The sequence below is a fragment of the Lemur catta genome, chromosome 15 (assembly GCF_020740605.2).
Source record: "Lemur catta isolate mLemCat1 chromosome 15, mLemCat1.pri, whole genome shotgun sequence".
NCBI lineage: Eukaryota > Metazoa > Chordata > Mammalia > Primates > Lemuridae > Lemur > Lemur catta.
In genome coordinates, this window is record NC_059142.1 from 9864253 (window position 1) to 9887869 (window position 23617).

General features: G+C 50.8%; 4 protein-coding genes across 6 annotated transcripts; 1 reads left to right on the forward strand and 3 right to left on the reverse strand.

Moving 5' to 3' along the window:
- Positions 1–1210: 1210 nt before the first annotated feature.
- LOC123650859 (GABA type A receptor-associated protein) lies at positions 1211–3500 on the reverse strand. The gene is made up of 4 exons (XM_045570067.1): positions 3065–3500; positions 2414–2492; positions 2155–2273; positions 1211–1711 (listed from the first exon to the last, which is right to left on the reverse strand). Exons 1-4 carry the CDS (start codon positions 3152–3154, stop codon positions 1646–1648), a joined length of 354 nt encoding a protein of 117 aa, XP_045426023.1. The 5' UTR covers positions 3155–3500; the 3' UTR covers positions 1211–1645.
- An 870-nt stretch (positions 3501–4370) lies between these two features.
- Positions 4371–10747, reverse strand: CTDNEP1 (CTD nuclear envelope phosphatase 1). Of its 2 annotated transcripts, XM_045570065.1 has the most exons (9): positions 9815–10747; positions 7114–7180; positions 6898–7016; positions 6608–6679; positions 6078–6194; positions 5837–5948; positions 5333–5417; positions 4970–5026; positions 4371–4736 (listed from the first exon to the last, which is right to left on the reverse strand). In XM_045570065.1, coding segments are annotated over exons 1-9 (732 nt in total). In that variant the 5' UTR covers positions 9917–10747; the 3' UTR covers positions 4371–4735. The 2 variants fall into 2 exon arrangements, with proteins under 2 accessions (XP_045426021.1, XP_045426020.1); XM_045570064.1 differs by having other exon boundaries at positions 4371–5026.
- A 121-nt stretch (positions 10748–10868) lies between these two features.
- ELP5 (elongator acetyltransferase complex subunit 5) lies at positions 10869–16935 on the forward strand. Of its 2 annotated transcripts, XM_045570062.1 has the most exons (8): positions 10869–11227; positions 11387–11447; positions 11536–11616; positions 13651–13871; positions 15056–15237; positions 15765–15860; positions 15991–16091; positions 16586–16935. In XM_045570062.1, the coding sequence occupies exons 1-8, from the start codon at positions 11089–11091 to the stop codon at positions 16698–16700; spliced, it is 996 nt and encodes a 331-aa protein (XP_045426018.1). In that variant the 5' UTR covers positions 10869–11088; the 3' UTR covers positions 16701–16935. The 2 variants fall into 2 exon arrangements, with proteins under 2 accessions (XP_045426018.1, XP_045426019.1); XM_045570063.1 differs by lacking the exon at positions 15991–16091.
- A 251-nt stretch (positions 16936–17186) lies between these two features.
- On the reverse strand, positions 17187–19816 carry CLDN7 (claudin 7). Its single transcript, XM_045570066.1, has 4 exons — positions 18878–19816; positions 17887–18051; positions 17683–17767; positions 17187–17575 (listed from the first exon to the last, which is right to left on the reverse strand). The coding sequence occupies exons 1-4, from the start codon at positions 19098–19100 to the stop codon at positions 17413–17415; spliced, it is 636 nt and encodes a 211-aa protein (XP_045426022.1). The 5' UTR covers positions 19101–19816; the 3' UTR covers positions 17187–17412.
- Between the last annotated feature and the right edge of the window lie 3801 nt (positions 19817–23617).

Below are 23617 nucleotides of genomic sequence, written 5' to 3' on the forward strand. Positions count from 1 at the left end.
TGGAGATAATGGCGCCCTCCTCCCAGTTTTCTCCCTCCCTCAGATTCCACTCCACTGGATCGCACACGCCGGCACAAAGTCTGGCCAAGTGACATGCAACTGAAAACAAACAGTCCTTTTACGAGCTCCCACACACTAAAATCTCCTCCTCTTTAATCCAAAACGTTATAACAAATTTGGATGGCCAAATCTGGCCTTTAAAAAAATAAAAATAAAAAACGAATTTGGATGTTTTTATCTAAAACAGGTACTTTCAAACATCCTTCTGTAGGAACCCACAGTAAAAAATAGAATTTTTTATATCAATATTTTTAACATTTAGTTCTATATACGTATTTTATATACACATATATAGGCTGGGTGCGGTGGCTGACACTGTAATCTTAGCACTTTGGGAAAGGGAGGTGGGAGGATTGCTTGAGCCCAGGAGTTCCACACCATCCTGAGCAACATAGTTGAGACCCCGTTTCTACAAAAAACCAAAAAATTAGCCAGGCATGGTGGCGCACACCTGTAGTCCCAGCTACTCAGGAGGCTGAGGCAGGAGGGTCACTTGAGCCCGTAAGTCTGAGGTTGCAGTGAGCTATGACCCCACTGCACTCTAGCGTGGGCAGAAGAGTGAGACCCTGGCCGGACATGGTGCCTCACGCCTGTAATCCTAGGCAGGAGGAAAGCTTGAGGTCAGGAGTTCGAGACCAGCTCTGAGCAACAGTGAGACCCCGTCTCTACTAAAAAATAAAAAGAAATTAACCAGACAACTAAAAATATATAGGAAAAAAATTAGCTGGGCATGGTGGCGCATGCCTGTAGTCCCAGCTACTTGGGAGGCTGAGGCAGAAGGATCGCTTGAGCCCAGGAGTTTGAGGTTGCTGTGAGCTAGGCTGACGCCACGGCACTCTAGCGCAGGCAACAGAGTGAGACTCTGTCTCAAAAAAAAAAAAAAAACCAGTGAGACTCTGACTCAAAATAAATAAATAAATCGAGAAATAAATAAAATTTCATGAAACGATACTCACAGTGTTCCAGTCCATCACAAAATCACCCCTTTTACAGAGACGGGGACAAGCCCAACGTAAATAGAATAAGCCAAAATATACTTCTATCCCTTCAACCTGTACCTATTCCTCCTCTTTCCCCACCACTGAAGCCCATGACGCCTCCACGAAACTTAAAAAAAAAGGGTGAGGGGGCAACATAAGGCAAAATTCAGTTCAGCTTGGTGGTTTCCTCTTTATTGATGTGCCTCCTACCTTCCCCCCACAATTTCAGTCCCTTCCAACTACCCCCATAAAAGAAGGTAGTGAAAGGAAGGGATTGCTGAGCCCCTAGGGCAGTTAGAAAGGGAACAGAAACCAAAACAATCACTGGATGTGACTGACATTGACAATCAAGAAGTCTAAAGCAGAATGGGAAAGGTGGGCAGAGAAAGGGGAAGAAAGGAGAAAGGAGCGGTACAAGAGGCCATCTCCTCCATTACCCCTCCTGCTAGGAGGAGCTGGAGAGAAGGCCTTAAACATTAAAAAGTGCAGGCCCTGAAGAAAAGAGGTGGTGTTTCAGCCTGAAGGAGGAGGAGGAGGTCAAGGAAGAGGAGCCACCTCTCTCTTTGTAGAATGAGAACCCCCCCCACACCTCAGGGGCAGCAGCTTCACAGACCGTAGACACTTTCATCACTGTAGGCAATGTATAGAAAGAAGTCTTCTTCATGGTGTTCCTGGGGTGAAAGCAGAGAATGGTGTTCAGGCAACCAGGCTTCAGTTACTTGAACCAACCACCAGCCAGACACATTCTTCAAAAACTAATTTTGAAGACCCCCAAAACCAACGTCTGACTCTCTCCCTCACTGACTCTGTGTGCGAGCAATCAAACAGTATCATTCGTACAGCAACCCTGAGCAAAAGATCTCAAAGTGTTCTCTGCTGCCTTGGAAAGGGGAGGAGGACTAGGGGGAATACTGACTGATCAGAACGGTTCCTCCAGTTCACCGTTCACTTCTCTCTACTCTAATGTTCTATTTAAACCCCCAACCCAGAACTATCATGAAATTTTAAGACAAGCTAGCCAGCTAGTCCAAGAATTGCTGACCTAACACTTTCTTTTCCTCAAGATCTTCCAAGACTCCTCTCCAAAGCCTCCACTACTTCCTAGTTGCCATACCTGGTATAGCTGACCCATCGTGGCACTGGTAGGTGGAATGACATTGTTGACAAAGAAGAACAAGGCATCCTCAGCTCGGAGATGAATTCGCTTCCGGATCAGGAAGTAGAACTGACCAACTGCCAAAGATACAAGGTACAAGAAAGTCACAGAGATCATAAATACCTTCAAAAGAACAGCTGCTAAGTGGAGCCTCCTCCCACAGAGATTGTATTCCCACCCACAGAAAGCAAACCTGGGTCTTGGGTCAGGTTCCCACCTGTGAGATCAGAAGGCACCAGGTATTTCTTTTTGTCCAGGTCTCCTATTCGGGCTTTGGGAGCCTTTTCTACTATCACCTGATAAAGGAAAAATCAAAATTAGGAAATACAAGGAATACAACCCTGCAGCTCCACCTGTCAAGAATTCAAGCAACAAATATTCCTAGTACCTAAATCTACCCCAGACTAATTTCTCTTTGTCTCTGCACACGCGGTACAGCAGAGTGTCAGAGATCCTGACCACACCGACTGTAGCTACCTAAATAAATACCCAGGATCAATCCCTGAATAGGGCGCCATAAAAACGACTCTCTTAATCAAAGATGACTTGTCTGGGCCAACTAGAGCTTCAACCTCGAAATCCTAGCTAACTGGGGGGGATGACCATGTGAACCTCAGGCTGTCAAACTCCCTAAGGCCTCCACTCACACGAATGCCAAGGTTTCTCTCTCCCCTCCACATCCCCTCATCCTTCGCTCTATCGCTACCCCACTCCTTTCACCCCCAGTCCCAGGGACAGCAGTTTCAGGCTCGCTACCAAGCCCACCACAGCCGGCAGCCTGATCCCCGCGCAGCCAGTCCCGGACCCAAACCCAGGCTGTGGCGTCAGCGTCAGCGTCCCGAGTCCTCGGCCCTGGCTACTGTCCTACCGGGACCCGGTCCGGGTATTTCTTTCGGATCTTCTCGCCCTCAGAGCGGCGCTTCTCGAACGGATGCTCCTCTTTGTACACGAACTTCATCCTCCCGGGAACCGGGCTGGACCGGGCTGGGCTGCGGGAACCCGGCGGGGGGAGGGGGGGCCGGGACGGGGGGCGGTGGCGACGCCGGCGACGCGCGGGCGGATTCAGCGGAGCGATCCACGAATTTGCGCCACTTCCCTATTCACCAACCCCGCCCCCGGCCATCGGGGGCACCCCAACCTGTTAAGATACGCCTCTAGCCCAGCGGTAGTAACGCTGCTAGCGCAGCACCACCCACTGACCGCCCCTCTCACGCCATCGGCGTAATCGCTTTGGCATCAATTTGTGAGCTACGCAAGCGACGTAGCAAAAGTGGCTGGCCTTTGCTATTGTCGAAAGTAACTGAAAACCGATTTTCCGACCTTGGGCCCCACACCCACGAAGGTGGGAATGAAAAGAGGTAAGAGATGGTAATCATAATATGACTTAGTTCTCCAAGTTCTTTCGGAAATAACGAAGAGTAGAGACAATTACAAGGTTAGCTATTCACGAAACGTGTTGCTACGCTGAAGGCGGCCGTTGACACCAAAACAAAATAGTACCCAAGTGGCTGAGACTGTCTCCAGAAATAAGAGGTCAAAAAGGAAACAGATGTTTGGAGAGACGTATGGAACGCTAAGTTCCAGGAGTGGACCAATAGTAACTGCAGAGGAGGTCCGAAAGGTAGGAACTACGCCAGCGCGGAGGAACACTTTCAGGATGTGTATAGCCGAATCATGTGATCTCAGAGGAGGGCGGAGCGTCACGTGGCGGGTGCAAGGATGTAGAGCCGGCTGCGAGGAGGAAGAGGAGCGCGCTGGGGAGGTGGAGCCCGCGAGGCGAGAGCCCGGAGGGAGGCCTGCCCCGCCCGAACAGTGGCGGTCGTGGGCACCAGCCGCCTGGGGGCAGCGCCCGCTTAACCTGTCCACGTCAGTCCTGCAGGCCAAGCCCGGTCTTTCTCCAACTATATGCCCTTTGGGCGTCCAGGTTTTTCATGTTTCTATAGTTCATGGCTTTCTAAAGGTGTCCTTCCACTTCCCACCGGGGCGCCCATTCCATCACTCAGCCCTTCCCGCCAAAGCATCTGGCGTAGACTTTCCATTCGCATACTCAACATCACCTTTCCCCTTACTCCTTGGATCCAACAGCAGTCCACCTCTGCTTAGGGGACAGGGTGGATACGAACAAAGTCCTCTCCCTTTATTTCCCAAAACCCCAGAGAAAAATCTAGGGCAGCTTTGGTTTCAAAGTTATAATGCATGGTTTAAAAGAGAGGAAAGGAAAAAAAGAGAGAAAGCTGGTTACAGGTCTGAGAAAATCTAGGGAGAGAAAAAAAGGAGGGAAAGTAAGGGGAGACAAATTTGGGGAAAGTCCAGTGGCCCAAAATCCCAGTCTCCCACCCACAGCCCAGACCTTGGAGCAGGAGTGAAGAATTGGATCAGTTTTGTACAACAGTTTTTAAAAAATCAAATCACAACAAAGCTGACTTGGCTTCTCTTTGAACCTCCTGGATCATCGTCCGTCTGTCTCTCTCTCTGGCCAGTCCTGCCTCTCCACCACAGACATTGTTCCGGCTCTCCTAGACCTCCGCCTGTGTCCCAGTCTGGGGTTTCCATGGAGTGTGAACACGAAGTTAGAGTGAGGCTGCTTCAGAGTCCGGCCCACGTGTCCATCCAGACTCCAAATGGAGTGCAAGGCTCCCAGGGAAGAGAGGGTGGGAGGGGCAGACCCTGCCCAGGCAGTCCTCACATTGGACAGGGCATCAGACGGCATCCCAAGGGCTCGCCCTCCCTTTCCCCCCCACCCCAACTCAGGTGGAGGGGGAGCAGCTGTCACCAGAGCCTATGTTGGTGAAGGTTTCGGCTCAGCACAGAACGAACATCAGCGGTGAACCTGGAATGACAATAACTTGCATTGGTAGAGTACCTCATAGTTGCTATCCTCACAACACTAGTGCAAGGCGAGATGTGGGGCTGATACTATCTCCATTTTCACATTGATGAGAAAGGTTCAATGTCCCCAAAACCCAATAGCTAACAATGATGAGCTCTGGAGTAAAAAGACCTGGGTCCAAATGCTAAGTTCTTAAGGAGAGAGGTAAGTAAATAAAACAGGACAAACTTTGTTTAATTCCCTTTTGGGATCCCCCATCTCCTCCTTTCCTCAGAAAGCCAAGTGTCTAGAGCCCACTTCCCTTACCTGAGGGCATCCAGCATCGGGAGCAGGTTGAGAAGGGCTGTGTCACTGGGGTCACTGAACCAGGATTTGATGGGGATGGCATTGTCTAGAGTGTGTGAAAATGCAGGTGAGAAGAAACAAAGGATTTAAGAGAGACTAAATGTTTTTATATACCTCCCCCTACCCAAAGTCAACCTCAGTAAAACCTTCCTGATTTATCCTCCAAAATAAAATTAAATTTTAACCACCAGATCTAGTATTAATGTGAGGCTTCTAGTCAAATCTATTGCCATTGTGCCTCAATTGAAAAAAATTTGATGTAAGAAATCTGATTTGTGAAATGGACATGTGGGGGTGTCTCATTTGAAATAGAAAACTTGCATTTGGACCTATAATAAACCAGTAAATTCCAGCTCTCAAAGACCAAGGCCCAGGCCATCTGCCTCCTAGTTCCCTGCAGTCAAAATACCTTCTCAGAACCATGTTCTGGTCCTGCCAGACTTACCACCTTCCCCCACCCCGTACCTGGATGGCTCCTGTAAGCCCCAGGGGAGTTATCCAGGATCACAATGCTGGAGAGGTCACTGTGGACCACAGAGAGGTCCTTGATGTAGCTGCCCAACTCCAAAGTGCAGTGCTGGAAGGCAGGGGATAATCAAATATGCCTCGCCCATACCCCCTCCAAGGCAACTGCCCCAAACCCAGATCCCTCCCCGGTGGTCTACCTCCCGGGCTTCACTCTTAGACCTGTATTCCAGCCCCTTACCTGTCTGTAGTATCTCCTCTTGAGAATGCTTCTGCTATTGTCCAGTTTATCTGCCACAGCAGAGCCATAGATCTCCATGCTTGCTGTAAACACAACCAGCTCATACCACTGGCTCACCTGAAATGGATTGGGGAAGCGGGAAATGTCATATATCATGATCATTCATTTAACCATACAGTTCTCTTTCACTAGGATGCCAGCATAGTCCTTCAAGCCTTCCATCAACATCAGTGTCTCTGGAGATGCAAAATTCTGAACCACCCCCACCCCCCAAAACCTCCAAACTCAGTTTCTGAGGCATCCTATACCCTTAAGATTCAGAGATGCAAGAAAAAAAGAGAAAGATGCCTATGGCTTACATCAGCACAACAAATCAATCCCAATTACTGAAAGTCATTCCCCTACCACCCTACAGCCTCCCCTCTCCAAAACTGCTTTTACCTATTTCTTCTTATCCCTTCCTCCAAATCCTCTAAATTCCCAGAGCCCTAAAACCATCACAGAGCTCCCTTTAGCTCCTGCAAACTTACCACTTCTAAGAAGAAATCCACATGGGGCCTCTTATGTACAAAAAACCGGACAGGATGTTTGTCTATTACCACCTATAAAGGAACAAGGATCGTCTAGGGGAAGTCCTGAGTACCACAACACAGGCCTAGAGGACACCCCAGCCAACCCTACCACCACCACCTGCTTCCCTCCTTCAGGCTGACACTGGTACCAGGGGATGAGGACCAGATGCTCTGGGACCAGAAAAGGGATTCCAGGGCTGGGCACAGTAACAGATGTAACTATATCATCACTCCCCACTCCCACACACCTTGAGGATGAAGTCAGGAGGCGTTCCAGGCCGGACTGTGGGCCTCAGGACCCCATCATGGTGAGAGTGAATAAGTGTCTCATCCAGATCCAGCACCAAGATCTTCCTCTTCACCTGGGCTGAACCACAATGGGAAGGGATAACACCGACTGACCTCCGGCCCAGAGCTGGAACCCTACCTCACTTTAAAGGAGTATTCCCAGCCAGTATACTCACCTAGCCGATTCCGGGACACAGGAGATAAGGGAAGGATATCATATCGAACAGTTTGGTACTGAATTACCTAAGAATAGCAAAAGAGATGATTAGAACCCTTGACAAGAATATCTTCCCCAATAACAGTAAGAGGTAGCATATATTGAACATTTACCATATGCACTGTGTTTCTGATTTAGGATTATTTAATCCTCAAAACAACCCTAATAATATTATCCCTGTTTTAAGGATGAAGAAACCAAGGCTTGGAGGGGTTAAATACTTTGCCTGAGGCCACACAGCTACGAATTATCTTATTTTTCTCCCCAATTAGAATAAAAACTCCACGAAAACACAGATTTTTGTCTCAATCATGGCTGTATTCCCAGTGCTTGGAACACTGTAGCAAGGGTAGTCAATTAACGTTAGTAGAATTGATGCAGTGGTGGCGCCAGGATTGTATCCATGCAGTCCAACCTAAGAACCTGCCCTCTTAACCGTGATACGATCCTGCTATGCTGAACAAAGAAACACATGAGCCCCCCCACCTTCACCCCAAGGATTCTTTGTGGCAAATTCCATCATCTCACATTGGGAACTGAGAGCCTCAGATTCCTTAGTAGACTGGGTAGGAGTTAGGAGAGGAGGTCCTTGGATTCCTCATGGGAACAGAGAATGAGGGAATCCAAAGGTTGTCAGGTCAGCTAAGTTCCTCTGGCTGGGGGCCACCAGACCTATTTTAACCAGCCACCTGTCCACATCTCTCTCTCCTAGCCAAGTCACAAGTTACAGAGAACCTCAGTCCTCTGAACAGCCTCCTTATCCTGGTACCTAGGGCAAGGCAGAGAATACTGGAAAGCCCCACCTCCCAAGGTGACTGATGGCATGCAGAGGGCCAGAGTGAGTAAGGGCTGTGAGTGAAAGGTGAAGAAGGGACAAGGACGTCATCACCTCAGCCTTCCCCTCTGCTTCTCCAACCTTTCTCTAGAGGCTCCTATTTCCTAATACTCAGATCTCCCCATGCAAAGCCTGGCAATTCCCTCCTCTGCTCTTTCCTTCTAAGGCACAGACAAATGTTCTTCAGTCCATCCCTAGGCCCCACAGCATAAAAGAACCAGGCTCCCAGCTTGCAAATCAAGGGGCCTTCTCCCCCTAATCCCAAGGCATCCGCCAGTCTTTTCTCCCTGGGCCCTGATGAGGGCCGAAACAGCTCGGGTGTCCTGCCCTGCTATCTCAGGTTGCATATGCTGGGCATGTAGGGAATGCTCCAACCATCTGCCAGAAAGGGGGTGGGGGAAAAAACCAGATTGGAAAGGAAGGGAGGACAAAAAGGCTGTGTGGTCAGTGCTGCCCAAAGGAGAGTAATTTTGGAGGTAACTAACCTCTCGATGGGCTGGAGCACTACTCTCTCCACCCAGAATACTGATGTGTTAGGGAGAGAAGGTCAGACAGAGAAGATGGCAGTCAACTCATAAAGAAAACCCAAGGAGCTAGCCCCAAACATATCTCAGCACCTCTGACCCCAAATTTTTCTTGGCTCCTAGCTCTTGTCACAGGGGAATAGCCCTGCCTACAACCACAACCATCCTGAACAGTCCTAACCCTAAATCAGGAAGTGGAAGGAGTAGATTGGTTAAAAAAAAAAAAAGAGGCCAGGCCCATTCCCCCAAATCAGTTACGTCAACCACTACTACCACCCAGGGCTTTTTGGAAATTCCCTTGACTTATGCTGCCCCTACCTGGTTTTATTCTTTCAAATTTTACTGGGGTATGCCAAAGAGTACAGACTGAGAATCTCTGTACCCCAGCTCACTAAATTCTCTCTAGACTCCTTTAGAAGATTCTCCCCAGTGGTGATGAGAACACAAGGGCACATTCATTAAAATGATGTTAGCTTAAGACGCTCTGACCTTGGAGAAAAGCTATGGTGGAGGGAACCCAGAGATGCTTGGGTACATCCAAAGTCTCCACTCCCCTCAGTATCCCATATAATGCTAGGGTCTCCTGGAGAACAAGTGTGCCCTCAGATTCAAGCCTTACAACTGACCAGCGCTGTCTTCTGACAGGGACACCCAAACTTTAACGTGATCCCTCCCACAACTAAAGAAGCCCATCATAAAAGCATCATCTTTAGTCTCAGGGTCTCAATAAATCCAGATACCCACACTCAGACTATGATGTAAGTTTTTGGAGCCTTTTTTGAGGAATACCCTTAATGGAAACTGCAGGGGTTTCTCCTCACCCAGGCCTTTTAAGTTCCCATCCTTGTTTGTCACAGACACCCTCCCACCTACCTCCGCCCTTACACATAAAAGCCTGTCTCTCCCTGGTTATGAGACCAAACACACACAGGTTCTAATAGAAGGGTCTTTCACAAGCTCACATCAACTGATCTGGCTGCCATCAAACAGGTGTTCCCCGCGTCTCGGTTTCTTTAGCAACAACTCCAGCTTTCTTTAAGAGCGCCCCACCCACCACCCTAGCCCCCAAGAGTTGCCAAATCCTGTCCCATCTACGCCCATCAAAACCCCTCAGGTCTCGGTTCTATTACAAGGGTCTCCTTCTTCCCCACCCCACGCCCAGCTTATGGTGCCCTGATTCTCCAGTAGGAAAAGCCCCCGGATTCCCTTCCTAGGCCCAAACATAGGCTTGACACTTTATGAAAACCCGTGAGCACCGCGGACAGAGGTCCCCATCACCGCTAGCGCCCACCCAGGCTCACCGTGCGGATCTGCCTCCGCAAAAGGTAAATGAAGAAGCTCCAGAGCTTGGCGGCGAAGGCCACGAACGTGCGCAGCCCCAGCAGACACTGCGTCCGCATCATCCCGATGACCCCGGCACCGCCGGCCCCGGGGCCCCCGCGGCCCAGCTCCGCCAGCCCCCCGGGGGCAGCCCCCCGCCGCCGGGAGGGGGAACGGGGGCCCCGAGTGGCAGGAGAGGCTGCAGAAAGGGGCACGGAGCGGGCGGCTCAGAAAGCCACCCCTGACGAGGGAAAAGCCCAGCGGAACGGGGAGCTGGGGGGCAGGCGTGGGCAGCCCGCGGGGGCCCACATGGGCGGGGAGTGGCACCGACGGCTTCGCGAAGGTTGCCGGCCGAGATAGGTCGGGCTAGGAAGGGGTCCTCGGAGAGCGGGAGGGAAGGGGATGGATAATTGGGGGAGGGGGCTGTGGGGGAGGGGGTTAGGGAGAAGGGAAGAAGGGAAGAAGGGAGAAGGGAGGGGGAGGGGAAGGGGAAAAGCGGAGAGTGGCTCGCTGCGCAGGCGCGCTAGGGGGCTGCTCGCGGGAAAGGGGCGGGCAGGGGTAGCGGCGCGCGAAGGGCCTCGGCAGAGAACGGGCCTGCTAAGCGAAGGAGCGGAGAAGAAGGGGGAGGGGGAGCCAGAGGGGGCGGAGTGCTGGGCCGGAGCGGCCTCCCCCTCCCCGAGCTCGAGGGTCCTTTAGCTGCTGGGGAGCGGGACTGCAGCCTCTGCAGCTGGGTTTCCCACTCTGACAGGCGCCATTTTACTGCCCAGAGGGCTCCCTCCTCCTGTCTTCCCCCCTCCTCTTCCTCTCTGACACTACTTCCGGTGGTGACGTGTATTCGCTTCACCCGGACTCATGTTCCCCCTATTCGGTCTATGGGGGTAGGGATAAGCAAAGCGGAGAAGGCTCCGAACAAGGCTGCAATATCGCGCACGCGCTGAAGGTGGCTGCGGGGCGGGGCCTGGGACGAAGCAGGTCCCGCCTCGAACGGCGTGGAGGGGGCTGGGTAAACGTCATTTGCCCTAGTGGTACAGACTCGGCGGGGGTGCGCCTCGTGGGACCTCCTCCCCCCCGCCATTGACAACTGCCCTAACGGCTCTTCCCGCCCCAGTCGCAATGACTATGTAGACCGCGGGTGTGGTGCCTACGAATGTGCGCTAGGGCTTGGGAGGGTACCCTCCGTTAAGTCCCCCTGGGACTATTGAACGTAATCACTTCTCTATCCAGGCTATGTTAGCTCTTAGTGGTGGGAGGAATCATGAAAGCCCCGCCCCTTTTATCAGGAAGGGGAGGGCAGTGGGCCATGACGCCATCAGGGGGCGCCCGACGGGAGACCGGGCACAAGTCGGAGATGTTGGACTCGCTCTTGGGCCTAGGCGGCCTGATGCTGCTTCGGGGTGAGAGCCGGCGGCACAGGGGGTTCTGGGCCTGGCTTAGGGGACGGGAGAGGAGAGGAAGGGCCATGGGTCACAGGCTGGAGTTGGAAGTCGCGGTGGGTTCGTGAAGGCGGAAACCCCACTGCTCTCAACACTCTATCTTTCCCTCGCTCTCTCCAGATTCCGTAGAGTGGGAGGGGCGCAGTCTCTTGAAGGCGCTGATCAAGAAATCTGCACTGAGGTGAGTACCCCTCAGCGTCTCCCGGTTCTACCCTGGAAAGGGAGCTTGTGCCGCACTCTTGGACCCTCCCCTCTCGTCTCTGCCTCAGTGGGGAGCAAGTCCACATCCTGGGCTGTGAAGTGAGCGAAGAAGAGTTTCGTGAAGGTTTCGACTCCGATATCAACAACCGGTAAGTCCAGATTGGAAGATATTTCATTATATGTGGGACCTCTGTTGCTAAGGCGCTTCCTTTACAGCAACAAGCGCAAAATCTGCTATGTAGTAGCGGCTACTTAAATATTCATTGAAGAAACGGATATGGATCTTTCAGAAGGCAAGAATTAGTAAGAGGAATGGAGGAGAAGTATTTGGGGAATCCAAAGCAGAGATCATAGAAGTTGTACCTGATTGTAAATGGTCTTACAGAGCATGAAAAGGAGTTTAGATTGTTGTCCTAAAGGCAGTGGGGAGTCATTTGAAAATTTGGGAGGAGAGTGATAACACCATACCCATTAGAAACACTAATCCGTTGACCACAGTATTGGATTGGATTGGAAGATGGCAGCCTGGAGACAGGGGCACGATGTGGGAAAGGCTAATGCAGCAATCCATTAATGCATGTTCACTCATTAGGTGTATATATATTCTGAGCACCGGTTGTAAACCAGGTGCTGTGCTAGACACTGGAGAAACAGTGAATGAGACAGACCTGTTCTCTGCCCTAATGAGTCTTAGAAAATAATGGTAGGAAGTGACAGAGGCCTGGCTTAACACGGTAGCAGTAGGGGTGGAGAGTTTAGAACTAATGTCAAAAGACCTCAGTGGGTAAAATTCCCAGGACTTATTGACTGATGTGAGATAGAAGAAAGGATCCAGATATGCCTGGTCAGGAGAGATTAAGAACCATCAGTAGGCCTGGCACCGTGGCTCATGCCTGTAATCCCAGCACTTTGGGAGGCCAAAGCAGGAGGATCGCTTGAGGCCAGGAGTTCGAGACCAGCCTGGGCAACATAGGGAGACCCTGTCTCTACAAAAAATTTAAAAATTAGTTGCTGGTGGTGCACACCTGTACTCCCAGCTACTCAGGAGGCTGAGGTGGTAGGATCACTTGAGCCCAGGAGTTACAAGTTTACAGTGAGCTTATGATCGTACCACTGCACTCCAGCCTGGGTGACAAAGCAAGATCCTATTTCCAAAAAGAAAAGAACCATTAGTAGAATGCTTTTCTGCTTCCTGGTCTGGACAGCTCAGAGGATAATAGTAGCAAACATGTATCCGTTGAGCTCTAATTTTATATTAGCCATTGTTGTGACAAGAGGTGGTCCTTTATGACAAGTTCTGCTACCATGGAGCTTTCCTAGGATTTCTAGCCCATGTCACTCTCCCTTTTCTGAGCTGAGTTATGTTTTCCTGTAGTTAGTACTCCATAACTTAATCCTTGACTTTCTCTAAGCTGTTTTATAGGCAGGAATCATGTCTTATGTCTTCTGCTTTCTCTTTATTAATCCAAAGAATGATATACTTTACATACTACTCAGGAAATATTTGATAATGGTGATAAGCTAACATTTTTCAAGCATTTAGTGTGTGTCAAGCACTATGCTAAATGCCTAGAGGTTAGCATCTCCATTTCACAAATGAAGAAACAGTCTTGGCCGGGCGCGGTGGCTCACGCCTGTAATCCTAGCTCTGGGAGGCCGAGGCGGGTGGATTGCTCAAGGTCAGGAGTTCGAGACCAGCCTGAGCAAGAGTGAGACCCCGTCTCTACTAAAGATAGAAAGAAATTATCTGGCCAACTAAAAATATATATACAAAAAATTAGCCGGGCATGGTGGCTCATGCCTGTAGTCCCAGCTACTCGGGAGGCTGAGGCAGTAGGATCGCTTAAGCCCAGGAGTTTGAGGTTGCTGTGAGCCAGGCTGATGCCACGGCACTCACTCTAGCCCGGGCAACAGAGCGAGACTCTGTCTCCAAAAAAAAAAAGAAAAGAAACAGTCTTAGGGAGATTAAGTAATTTCTCAGGTGACCTGGGGCAAGTAGCAAAGCCAAGCCTGGAGTTCAGGCTGTCTGTTCTCAATCAGTATATTCTCTCAGCAATTATCCTTCACTAATATTTAGGATAGTAGTGAAAATTAAGAAAACAGAGCGACAAAGATCAGAGAATGAAGTTTGAGATTGATTGGAAAGGGGCAATATTATGTTTTCTCCTATTTTCCCTTTGTAGTCTGGTTTACCATGACTTCTTCAGAGATCCTCTTAACTGGTCAAAAACTGGGGAGGCCCTTCCTGGGGGACCGCTGGAAGCCTTGACAGCCATGTGCAAGAGGACAGATCCTGGTCCTGTCACCATTGCTCTCGATTCACTCAGCTGGCTGTTGCTTCACCTTCCCTGCACCACACTCTGCCAGAGCCTGCATGCCCTGAGCCATCAGGACTCCTGCCCTGGTGAGACCCCTCCTTCATTGCTTCATCTCATACATATGCTCCTGCCAAGAAATGGGTCCCATTTCCTTTCCACCCTAAGGAGAAACATCAGGGATCTCCAGTCAGACCTTCTTCCATTTCTTTATTTTCTGGTTTTTTACTTCCCCGTAATGCCATCTACCATTCTTTTTTTTTTTTTCCTCCAAATCCCCTCCCCCGCCCAAGAGATAGACTCTACTATGTTGTCCAGGCTGGCCTCAAACTCCTGTGCTGAAGCGATCCTCCTGCCTCAGCCTCCCAGGTAGTTGGGACTACAGGTACACACATGTGCCCAGCTTTTCAAGTACTTTTTTTCCTCATTCATTCATTCAACAAACATTGAATACATAGTGTGTCAGGTATAATTCTAGCTAATAGAAGAATAAAGACTAACCTCATAATTGGGTCCTTGCCTTCAGAAGTTCAAAGTTCCATAAAGGATATAGATAGGTAAACAGGCAGTTATAAGATAGTCTGATACAGGCCATGATGATATAGCAATATGCACAGGGTATCTTCAGAAGGGTAGTATCTTGAAGAGCAAGGAGTCAGTCAGGCAAAGTCGGCCAGGCAGGGGCACTGGGACTAGCCCTGGAGTGCACTATGGGCACTTGAATGGGCTTTGGAGTTAAAACACACCTAGCGTTGTATTAAGGTACTTGGTCTCTCAGTGTTTCTGTTTCCTCTTTAAATGGGGGAGGGAATATTTGTACGATTAAAATGTTGTGATGTGTTTAGTGTAGTGGCTGACACTCTGAAAATGCTCCCAAAAAGGAAGGAAGGGAATCAAAGGCACTGATTGAGATCCTGGCAAGCTGCAAAAACTGCAAGTAGTTTAGTGTGTGAGATATGAGGCTCGAACTTAAACGGATGCCAGACGCAAAAAGTGTTCATTCCATCCTGAAGGCTGTGAGGAGCTGCTGAAGGAGTGAAGTCAGAGTGGTGCCTTGATCAAATTTACTTTGGAATAAGAAGGTGTATTAAGGTGTGGGCTAGAAGAGGCTCAGAGCAGGGCAGTGAGATTGGCCAAGGTAAGTCAGGATTATGGTAAAACTGTGATGGAATGTGGGCCTCTCCTTTTTCTCCTCTTCACTCTTTGCTCCCAGGCCACCACCCTGAATGCTCCCTACTGTTCTTTGTGCCCTGTATTTCTTGTCCCTCTCCAGGTGACAGCTCCCCAGTGGGGCAGGTACGTGTGCTGGGCTTGCTACATGAAGAGCTTCATGGCCCAGGCCCTGTGGGAGCACTGAGCAGCCTTGCTCAGACTGAGGTGACCCTGGGCGGTACAGTGGGCCAGGCCTCAGCCCACATCCTCTGTCGGAGGCCTCGACAGCGCCCAACTCACCAGGTCAGGAGAAGCAACGGGGAAGAACTGGAGATCGGGGTCAGAGAGAGAGGTGGCATGATGGGAAGAGCAATAAAAAAGCTGATGTGATTGAGTACTTCTCTGTGTTTTCTATCGTTTTTCTCATTTATTCACAGCTACCCTGTGAGGTAGATTGTTTAATTATCCCCATGTTGTAGACTGGGAAACCAGTCCAGAGAAGTTTAAATTTAAATCACTTACCCCAGGTTATAAAGTGAGTGGCAGAGACAGGATTTGAATGTTAACAATTGCCTAACTCAGAGTCTGTGAGCTTAACCAATGAAAGACTCTGTCTTCCCAGAAATGGAAAAGGATTTTGAGAAGACTGGGGAGGGTTACTAGAGGGAAGAAGGAACAAGTCCACGTGGAGGGACTTAAAGGAGGATTTAAAAGTTGAGGGCAACGGCTGAGAGAGGTGATTGGGGCTGAGGATGTGAGGTCCTAAATTCTCTCTGGTTTGTTACCAAGATGGAAAAAACCTTTTTAACTCTCTTCTTTCTTCTCCCCAGACTCATTGGTTCTGCATCCTTCCAGACTTCAGCGTAGATCTCCAAGAGGGGCCCCCTGTAGAGTCCCAGCCCCACCTAGATCCTCATACATCCCCGGTATCTAAGAATGCTAATGGAGCTTAGGGTCTGGCAGAAGAAGAGACAAAAATAAAAACTGCAGTGGTTGCGGGGTGGAGTTAGGGATTCCAGGGATGGGGCAGAGTGGCAGCATCCTTTGTACCTACAGGTGGACCCCACGACTCATTTGACCTTTAATCTTCATCTGTCCAAGAAAGAGAGAGAAGCCAGAGATAGTCTGACCCTGCCCTTCCAGTTCAGCTCTGAAAAGTAAGGTTGGGGCCTAGGTGCATGGATCCCTGAGTAGAGCCCAGCATCTGGGTCACAGAGAGCTGGCGACAGCAGGTTATTGATTAACCTCTCAGACTTTATAGGGGCTGAAGTCCACTTCTGGAGACAAGTCCTGGGAGTGGTTCTCCACCCACCCACACCCTTTACAATAGCAGACGCCTTTATGTCTCTTTTCTCTCCATTAGACCCCTGGGTCCCAGCGTCATGGTTGTCCTCAGAGCAATCTGGGCCTGGCCTGAGCCAGACTAGACCCTTGGGAGGTGGCCCTATCTCCAGTCAACAGTGCTAGGAAGATAGGAATATATGGGTGTGGCAAAGGTTAGTTAGGTGAGGAGCAGTAGAAGAGTATCCTTGAACCAAGAAAATGACAAGGAGGCCTAACAGGGGCTGCCTGAGGGAGAGTTACAGTCACCTGGAAGACAGTATCCAAACACTCTACCCACCCTCACCAGCACCAATTCTTCCCTCCTCAGACAGCAGGCTCTACTGCGCCCCGGGCCGGGCCAGGCTACCAGCCACATCTTCTATGAGCCAGATGCTTACGACGACCTAGACCAAGAAGACCCAGATGATGATCTAGATATTTGACTGGCCAGATTTGTCTAAACTAATTGGTGGGGGAGGGGAAAGACCTTGGGCCCAGAACCATTCTTCTTTTGCATTGGCCTTACTCTGTCCCTTCCCCACCTTTGTTCCCTATGTCTATGGAGGCTCTGCCCTGTAAGCCAGAGACCAGACAGAAAGATGAGGGCATAGGGTAAGGTAACAGAATAGAACACCCCCCCATGCGTAATAAAATCTTTATATTTTATTACAAAAGAAACTCTTTGGTAGCTATTTAAATAAGAGGGGTGGGTAGGAATGGGTGAGGGGAGCCAAGCACCTTTGAGAGTCAGTTGTTAGGTGTTGGGGCCTGAATGACAATAACAATGAAATGGAGGCCAAGAGCAGTCTTGGATACCCCACTGGTGCTCTGTTAAGTATTTTTTGAACTGAAGTAGATGTACTTTAGATTCTAAGTTCCCTGCAAAGGTCTGAACAGGAGGAAAACAGAGGCCCTGAAGGGAAAAAAAGCCTGCTTTCCAAAACTTACTTTTTATTATGGTACAAAAAGCACGCCCTCCCCTCTCTTTGTCTCCCCTACCCAACCCCCTAGAGAACTGTACATGGTGTGCAGGGATGAAGTGACCAGGAGGCCTTTGTCCTACACCCTGCCCACAGGCTGAGCTCTGCCCCAGGTCCTTCCAAGCATCTGGGCACACCCATAGCCTGTCAGGGTGGGACATGGGGGGGTCCCGGCTCACACGTACTCCTTGGCAGAGTTGGACTTAGGGTAGGAGTGGGGTGCACGGTACCCAGTTTTGCTCTCACTCCTGGGACAGGAGCATGAGAGCAGTGCACCTCCCAGGATGACAAGAGAGGATCCTGCCCAGCCAATAAAGATGGCAGGGCCAAACTCGTACCTGTGGAGAGAAGGGGTTGAGGTCAGAAATCTTGGCTTTCCCTTGCCCTCCTCCATATCCCAGGACCCCAGACCTATCCCTTAAGGAGGCAGGGCTCCCAAACTTACTTAATATTCGTGGGGATTAAAGCGTTATAAAAGTCTGTGACTATCTGATGGCCATACCAGGAGCAAGCTACCAAGGCAGCAAGACCTGGAGAGAGAATGAGGATTCTGGTTTTGAGAGGCTCCCAAACCAGCACCTTGCCCACCCTTACTCCTCCCAGATGGGAGAGAGGGGAGCCCATGGCCCACCTTGGACCTGTGGCTCACCTGCCACGATGAAAATGATGCCTCCGCCCATGGCTATACGGGCCTTCTTCACTTTGTCGTCTCCCCCACAGCGCGTGCACTTCATGCCCATGGTGGCCACAAACATGGCCAGGAAACCCAGCACAAGGGATATCACCATTAGGGCTCGAGTGGCCTGCAGGGCCCCTGCGGGTAAGGGGAAAGGACGCCCTCATTGCTGGAAATGCAAGCAGCCCTCAGATGGCTCCAGCCGGTGCCCACTAACACTGGACCCTCCAGCCGAGCGCTGGGTTCTGCCGCCGGCCTAGGTCCTCTGTGTCCAAGGCCCCGACCAGAGCCTGCAGGTTCCCGCCCCTCCCGACACCCGGCCTTCCTGCTCCTGCCCCGCCCTCTGCTCAAGGATCCGCCCGGGGCGCCAGGGTTTCGATGAAACTGCCCCGGGTAGGGGGAAGGGTGAAAGGGGGCAGCGGAGAGAAGCAGAGACGGTGGCTGGAGCCTCCGCGTTGGCCGCACATCCCAGCCTGTGTCCCAGCTCTGACCCGCTATCGAGGACACGGGGTTTGTGGCTTCGGCTAATCGGCCGATAAGATTAGAAGCAGCAGGCGGCGGCCCACGTCTAGCAAACCGCACAGCTCCTCGGCCCTCGGCGTGGCCTCGCCCCGCGCCCCCTTTTGTCTGAGGGAAAAGGGCGGGAGACGTCAGAGGCCACTGCCTGCCCCGGGCGGTGGAGGAGGGTATGACCCCGGCCTCGGACTCGGTTTCCCCAGGCTTCCCCTGCGGAGGAGGAGACCGGTTGGGGGCGGAAGAAGAGCGCAGGGGGCCGGGGTGCGGCCTCACGTGGCGCCGCCAGAACCCCGGCCCGCTGCCGCCAGCCCCACCGCCCGCCCGACCACTTCCGCTTCCTCCAGCTCCGGGGCAACCCAGGGCGCCCCCCGCGGGCCTCGGCCCTGCCCCGCACACCACCCGCCACCTCTGCCCGGGCGCGTCCGCCCCGTCGCTCCCGCGGCCTTACCCGACAGGGCGAGCACTGAGTCGTACATTTTGCAGCTCATCATGCCCGTGCTCTGCGTGACGCAGTCCATCCACAGCCCCTTGTACATGGCCTGGGCCGTGATGATGTTGTCGCCCGCGTACGAGCTCATCTGCCACTGCGGGATGGCGGTGCAGGCCACCAGGCCCACCCAGCCCACCAGAGCCATGGCAAAGCCCAGCAACTGTAGGCCCGAATTGGCCATTTCCGCCCTCAGAAAAAGACTAGGGGCGCCGGGCGGGCGACCCTACAGTAAAACAAACAAAACTTGGGGGACAGCCCCACAAAAGACAACCTGGGGCGGAGTTTTTAAGTCACCCAAAGAGACAAAAAACTTCTTGGCCAAGTGACTGCAAATCTTCTTGTCACCCTTAGTACACACAAATCGGCCTCCCGGTGGAGCGATGGTCTCGCAGCACAGGGAACAGGCTACTCCGGGAGGAGTGGTTCCAAACAAAAGCGGTCCCCGAAGGCCAGGCGGTTCCCTCCGGCGCTCTCGACGACCCTACCCAAACAAAAGGTGGAGGGGACGTATGGGCGCGGTCCTGGGTGCCAGCAAGCCCCAGAGAGTATCCTGGGCTGTCAGCCCGAGGCTGCGGTGCGCGGAAGAGGTTGCTCCGAGGTGAGCCGGCAGGTGCGGGCGAGCAGGTGCGACGCACCTGAGTATATGTAGGGCGTCGGGGGCGCGGCCCCGCGGGCACCAAGAGCGCAGGAGGGGGGGCGGGGCCGGAGGGGCGGCAGAAGGTGACCTGACGTCACCGAAGGGACACTCACCTGAACCGGAAGTCGTTGCCCCCACCCCTCCTTGCCCAGGTGAGGAGGAAGAAACCTGAGCTCCAGGGTCACACCCCTTCACTTGCCGGGCTTTGACCTCTGGTGGGGAGAAGGCAGTGGCTGCTCCGGAGTCCCAACTCCGAGTCAGCCCCTCGGACTGGACTTCCCTTGGGCACAAGATGCCCCTTCCCCTCTTCCTAACAGGTGCGCCTGGGACACGGCTGAGCCTGAGCTGGGGGACTTCCCTGGCCAGCCTTGGCGCCGCCCTTTCCCCTGCCGTTTCTGCCGTAAGTGCTTTTTGTCCAGCCCTGCTTTCGCCCCCACCCTCTGGCTCTTCTCCATTTTCTTCTGTCTCCTACCCTGGCCGATCCCACCTTCTGGAGCCCTGGCCAGATCCCTGAGAATCACGCCCTTCAGCAGCCTTCTTGGAGTTTCCACTCCTGGCGACACCTCCCAGCACTGCACCCTCTTACTCCTGGCCCTCCGGCTCTACCCTCCCATAGACACCCGGTTTCTGAGCACGGCTCCCCAACAGCCCCCACCTTCCTGGCCCCCCATTCCAATCCCTGTCATGACTTAATGCCTGGGCCCTTCACTTTCCACCTCCCACCTGTCAATATCCCCTCCAGCATCAAGGCTCCTTCTAGCAGAAGGAAGAAACTACACTGAGGCCAGAAGCCACCGAGGGTGGGGAGCAGAGTAAGGTCTAGGTCAGAGTCTTGGCCACACCCATCCTTCCCCTCCCTTGAAGTCTTTTCAAATCTATCCTCCACCTTCCCCACTCCCTGCCCCAGCCACTCACCCATTTCTCTTTCCCTCCCGAGCCTGGACCGGACTGTTGGTGTGAGCTCTCTTGCTCCCCTCTCCATTCTGTTCTCCCTAACGTCTGGCTCTCCAAGGTGATTTTTGCCTCCCATCTTACCCTCGCATTCCTGCTGTCTCTCCCCAAGCCATTGCCCTGTTCTTTCTCCCAAGCATCTGTTCATTCCTCCCTCATCTTTAATCATCTCCCCTTCCTGCCTTTTCTACTTTGTAGCTTCTGTTTCTCTCTCTCTCTTTTAGTTTACCCTTGTAGCCTACCTCCAGCCCCCTTGGAGCCTAGCATCGAAATCAGTCTTTCTTCCATCTTCCTAACTGCATGTCACTGCCTCCTCCACCCTTTCTTCTTGCCCAGTTTCCTCCAACCCCCTCGCACCGCTCGGACTCTCGTACACTCTGCTTACTCTGTCTCTCATTTCATTCTCCTCTCTCCATTTTTTACTTCCACTCTCTCGCATTTCCCATCTTTGTTCTTCTCTCTCAAACATTTCTCGTAAATCTCCTTCATTTATTCAATAAACATGTTAAAGGACTTTTCAAGCTAAGCTAATTAACCTGCTTTTGTATAAAATGCAGACTTTAATGAACTGTTTGTTATTCATTTGTATTGTTGTGCTTTTGGATTAATGGTGAGTTTTTGTTTTTGTTTTTTTAAGAGATAGGGTCTCTATGTTGTCTAGGCTGGCCACTGGCTTTTTTTCTTCTTCTTTTTAATGGTGAGACTTTTTTAAAAGGTGCCTTCCAGCTCTAAATTTCCATTTTTCTTGTTACTTAAGTATATCCAACTTCTCTCCAAGCTCACTGCCACCACCTCGAGCCAGGCCAAGGCTGAACTGCAACTGCCTCCAAACCAACCCCCCTGCTTCCACTCTTGTCCTTTTAAAGTCTATTCTCTGGAGTGACTTCTTTTTACAAACTTAGAGCTTGTCATTTCCTGTTTAAGATCTTTTGGTGGCACTTTTATGTTCCTGCAAGTAAGTGCCACACCATGGCTTGCCTGATGAGGCACTGGCCACACTGCCTTCCCTCTGTTCCTGAAACATACTATGTTCCTTCCCACTGAAATGTCTTCGCACACTCCATTGTCTATGCCTGGATGCTCTTCTCCATTTTCCCTACCCACCTTCCTCTATCCAGCTAACCAACTCATCCTTCAGCTATCACTCAAATATCACTTCTTCTAGGAAGCCTGGCCTGACCACCCCACCCCAGACTGAGTCAGATCATCGCTGAGCGCTCTCACAGCTACCAGTACTTTTCTTTCAAAGCTCTTATCATAGTTTGAAATGACTGTATTTATTTTGTGTCGTTATTTATTCAATGTTAGTCTTGTCACTGTACTATAAGCTCCAAGAGAGTAGAGATGTGTCAGGATTTTATCACCAGTGAATAGTTGATGAATGAGTGAATTGCAAGTAAACAATATTTTTGTCCACTGTTCAACAAATATGTTTAATATGCCAGGCACTATAGTTGACCCTGGAGATACAGCAGTGAACAAAACAGATAAGGACACTGCACTCTTGTAACTTACTTTCTAGATGGAGGTAGCAGGCAACAAAAGACAAAAACAAAATGGCACAAGTTTTGAAGGCAATAAAACGGGGTAATGTGATGAGGTTGAGTCTGCTCTAGGGTGAAGTCAGGGAGAACTTTCTGAGGAAGTGACTATTAAATAATAAGCCAACCATGAGGAAATCGTGTTTACAGGCAGAAGGAACAGCAAGTCCAAAGGCCCTGTGTCAATTGCCGCTTTGAGACTTGCCCTTGTTAATTTAAGGCAGAATTTCTTAGCCTTGACATTATTGACATTTTTTTCCCCAGAAGAGTTGCTACCTCCAACTATTGCCATTTTTAGAGCAGATAATTCTTGGTTGTCCTGTGCCTTATAGTATATTTAGCAGCATCCCTGACTTCTATCAATTGGATGCCAATAGAACCCTCCCCTGCACCCCAGTGTGACAAAAATGTCTCCAGACATTGCCAGCTCTCCCAGGGAGGGAAGGGGCACAATTGGTCCCAGTGAAGAATCACTGATTTAAAGTGTGACCAGTGAGCTTTATTGTGGATTTCTTTTCCTCTAGTAGCCTCGAAATAAATAATTGGGTTCAATGACCCAAGCAGATTGATGGTTGAAATTAATCAGGGTTGCGGGTTTGCTAAAAAGAGGGAGAAGGGATTTTAGGGTATTTGCATGAGAGTGATTATGTGTTAGATCATGAATATAAATTGGGTAAGAACGAGAGCAAACACAAAAACGATTTGGTGGATAGTGAAAAACTGGTAGGGTTTGGAGTTCTCCATGAGGCGAAAGAAGTGAAGATACATGAATAAATGAACTGGAAGGCTAAGAGGTGATATAAGAGGTGAGTGGCTTGAATTCAATAAATTGGAAGAGGTTGTTTTGGGAGATGCCCAAGGATGGGCTGGAGAGAAAGATCACTGAACATAAGACTGAGGAGCTGGCCAGGCGCGGTGGCTCAGGCCTGTAATCCTAACACTCTGGGAGGCCGGGGCGGGAGGATCACTTGAGGTCAGGAGTTTGAGACCAGCCTGAGCAAGAGCGAGACCCTGTCTCTACTAAAAGTAGAAAAATTAGCCGAGTGTGGTGGTGCATGCCTGTAGTCCCAGCTACTTGGGAGGCTGAGACAGGAGAATCACTTGAGCCCAGGAGTTTGAGGTTGCTGTGAGCTAGGCTGACACCACAGCACTCTAGCCTGGGCAACAGAGTGAGTCTCTGTCTCAAAAAAAAAAAAATACTGAGGAGCTAAGAGGTGGCAGTTAGATGGATTACCCTGATGGATTTTAACAAACATCAACAATAATGTTAGGAAAATAGTGTAAAGAGAAAGATAAATACCCAGGTGCTAAAGTTATCAGTGAATGTGGGTGGATGACCAGGCTAAAAGGCCCTAGCAACAAGAAAAGGTGGTGGATGATATAATTTGAAACATGAACTTCGAAGGAAGAGGAGATTTTGAAAGATAAAGGAAGAATAATGGTCTAAATGCAGACCCTGAGGTATGTGAACTAAGACTAGGTCCTCCAGACAGCCAAGTCTTGGTAAGGTCTACGAAAGGAAAACTCAGAGAAGAGGTTGGGCATATAAGGATGATGACACATACTGGG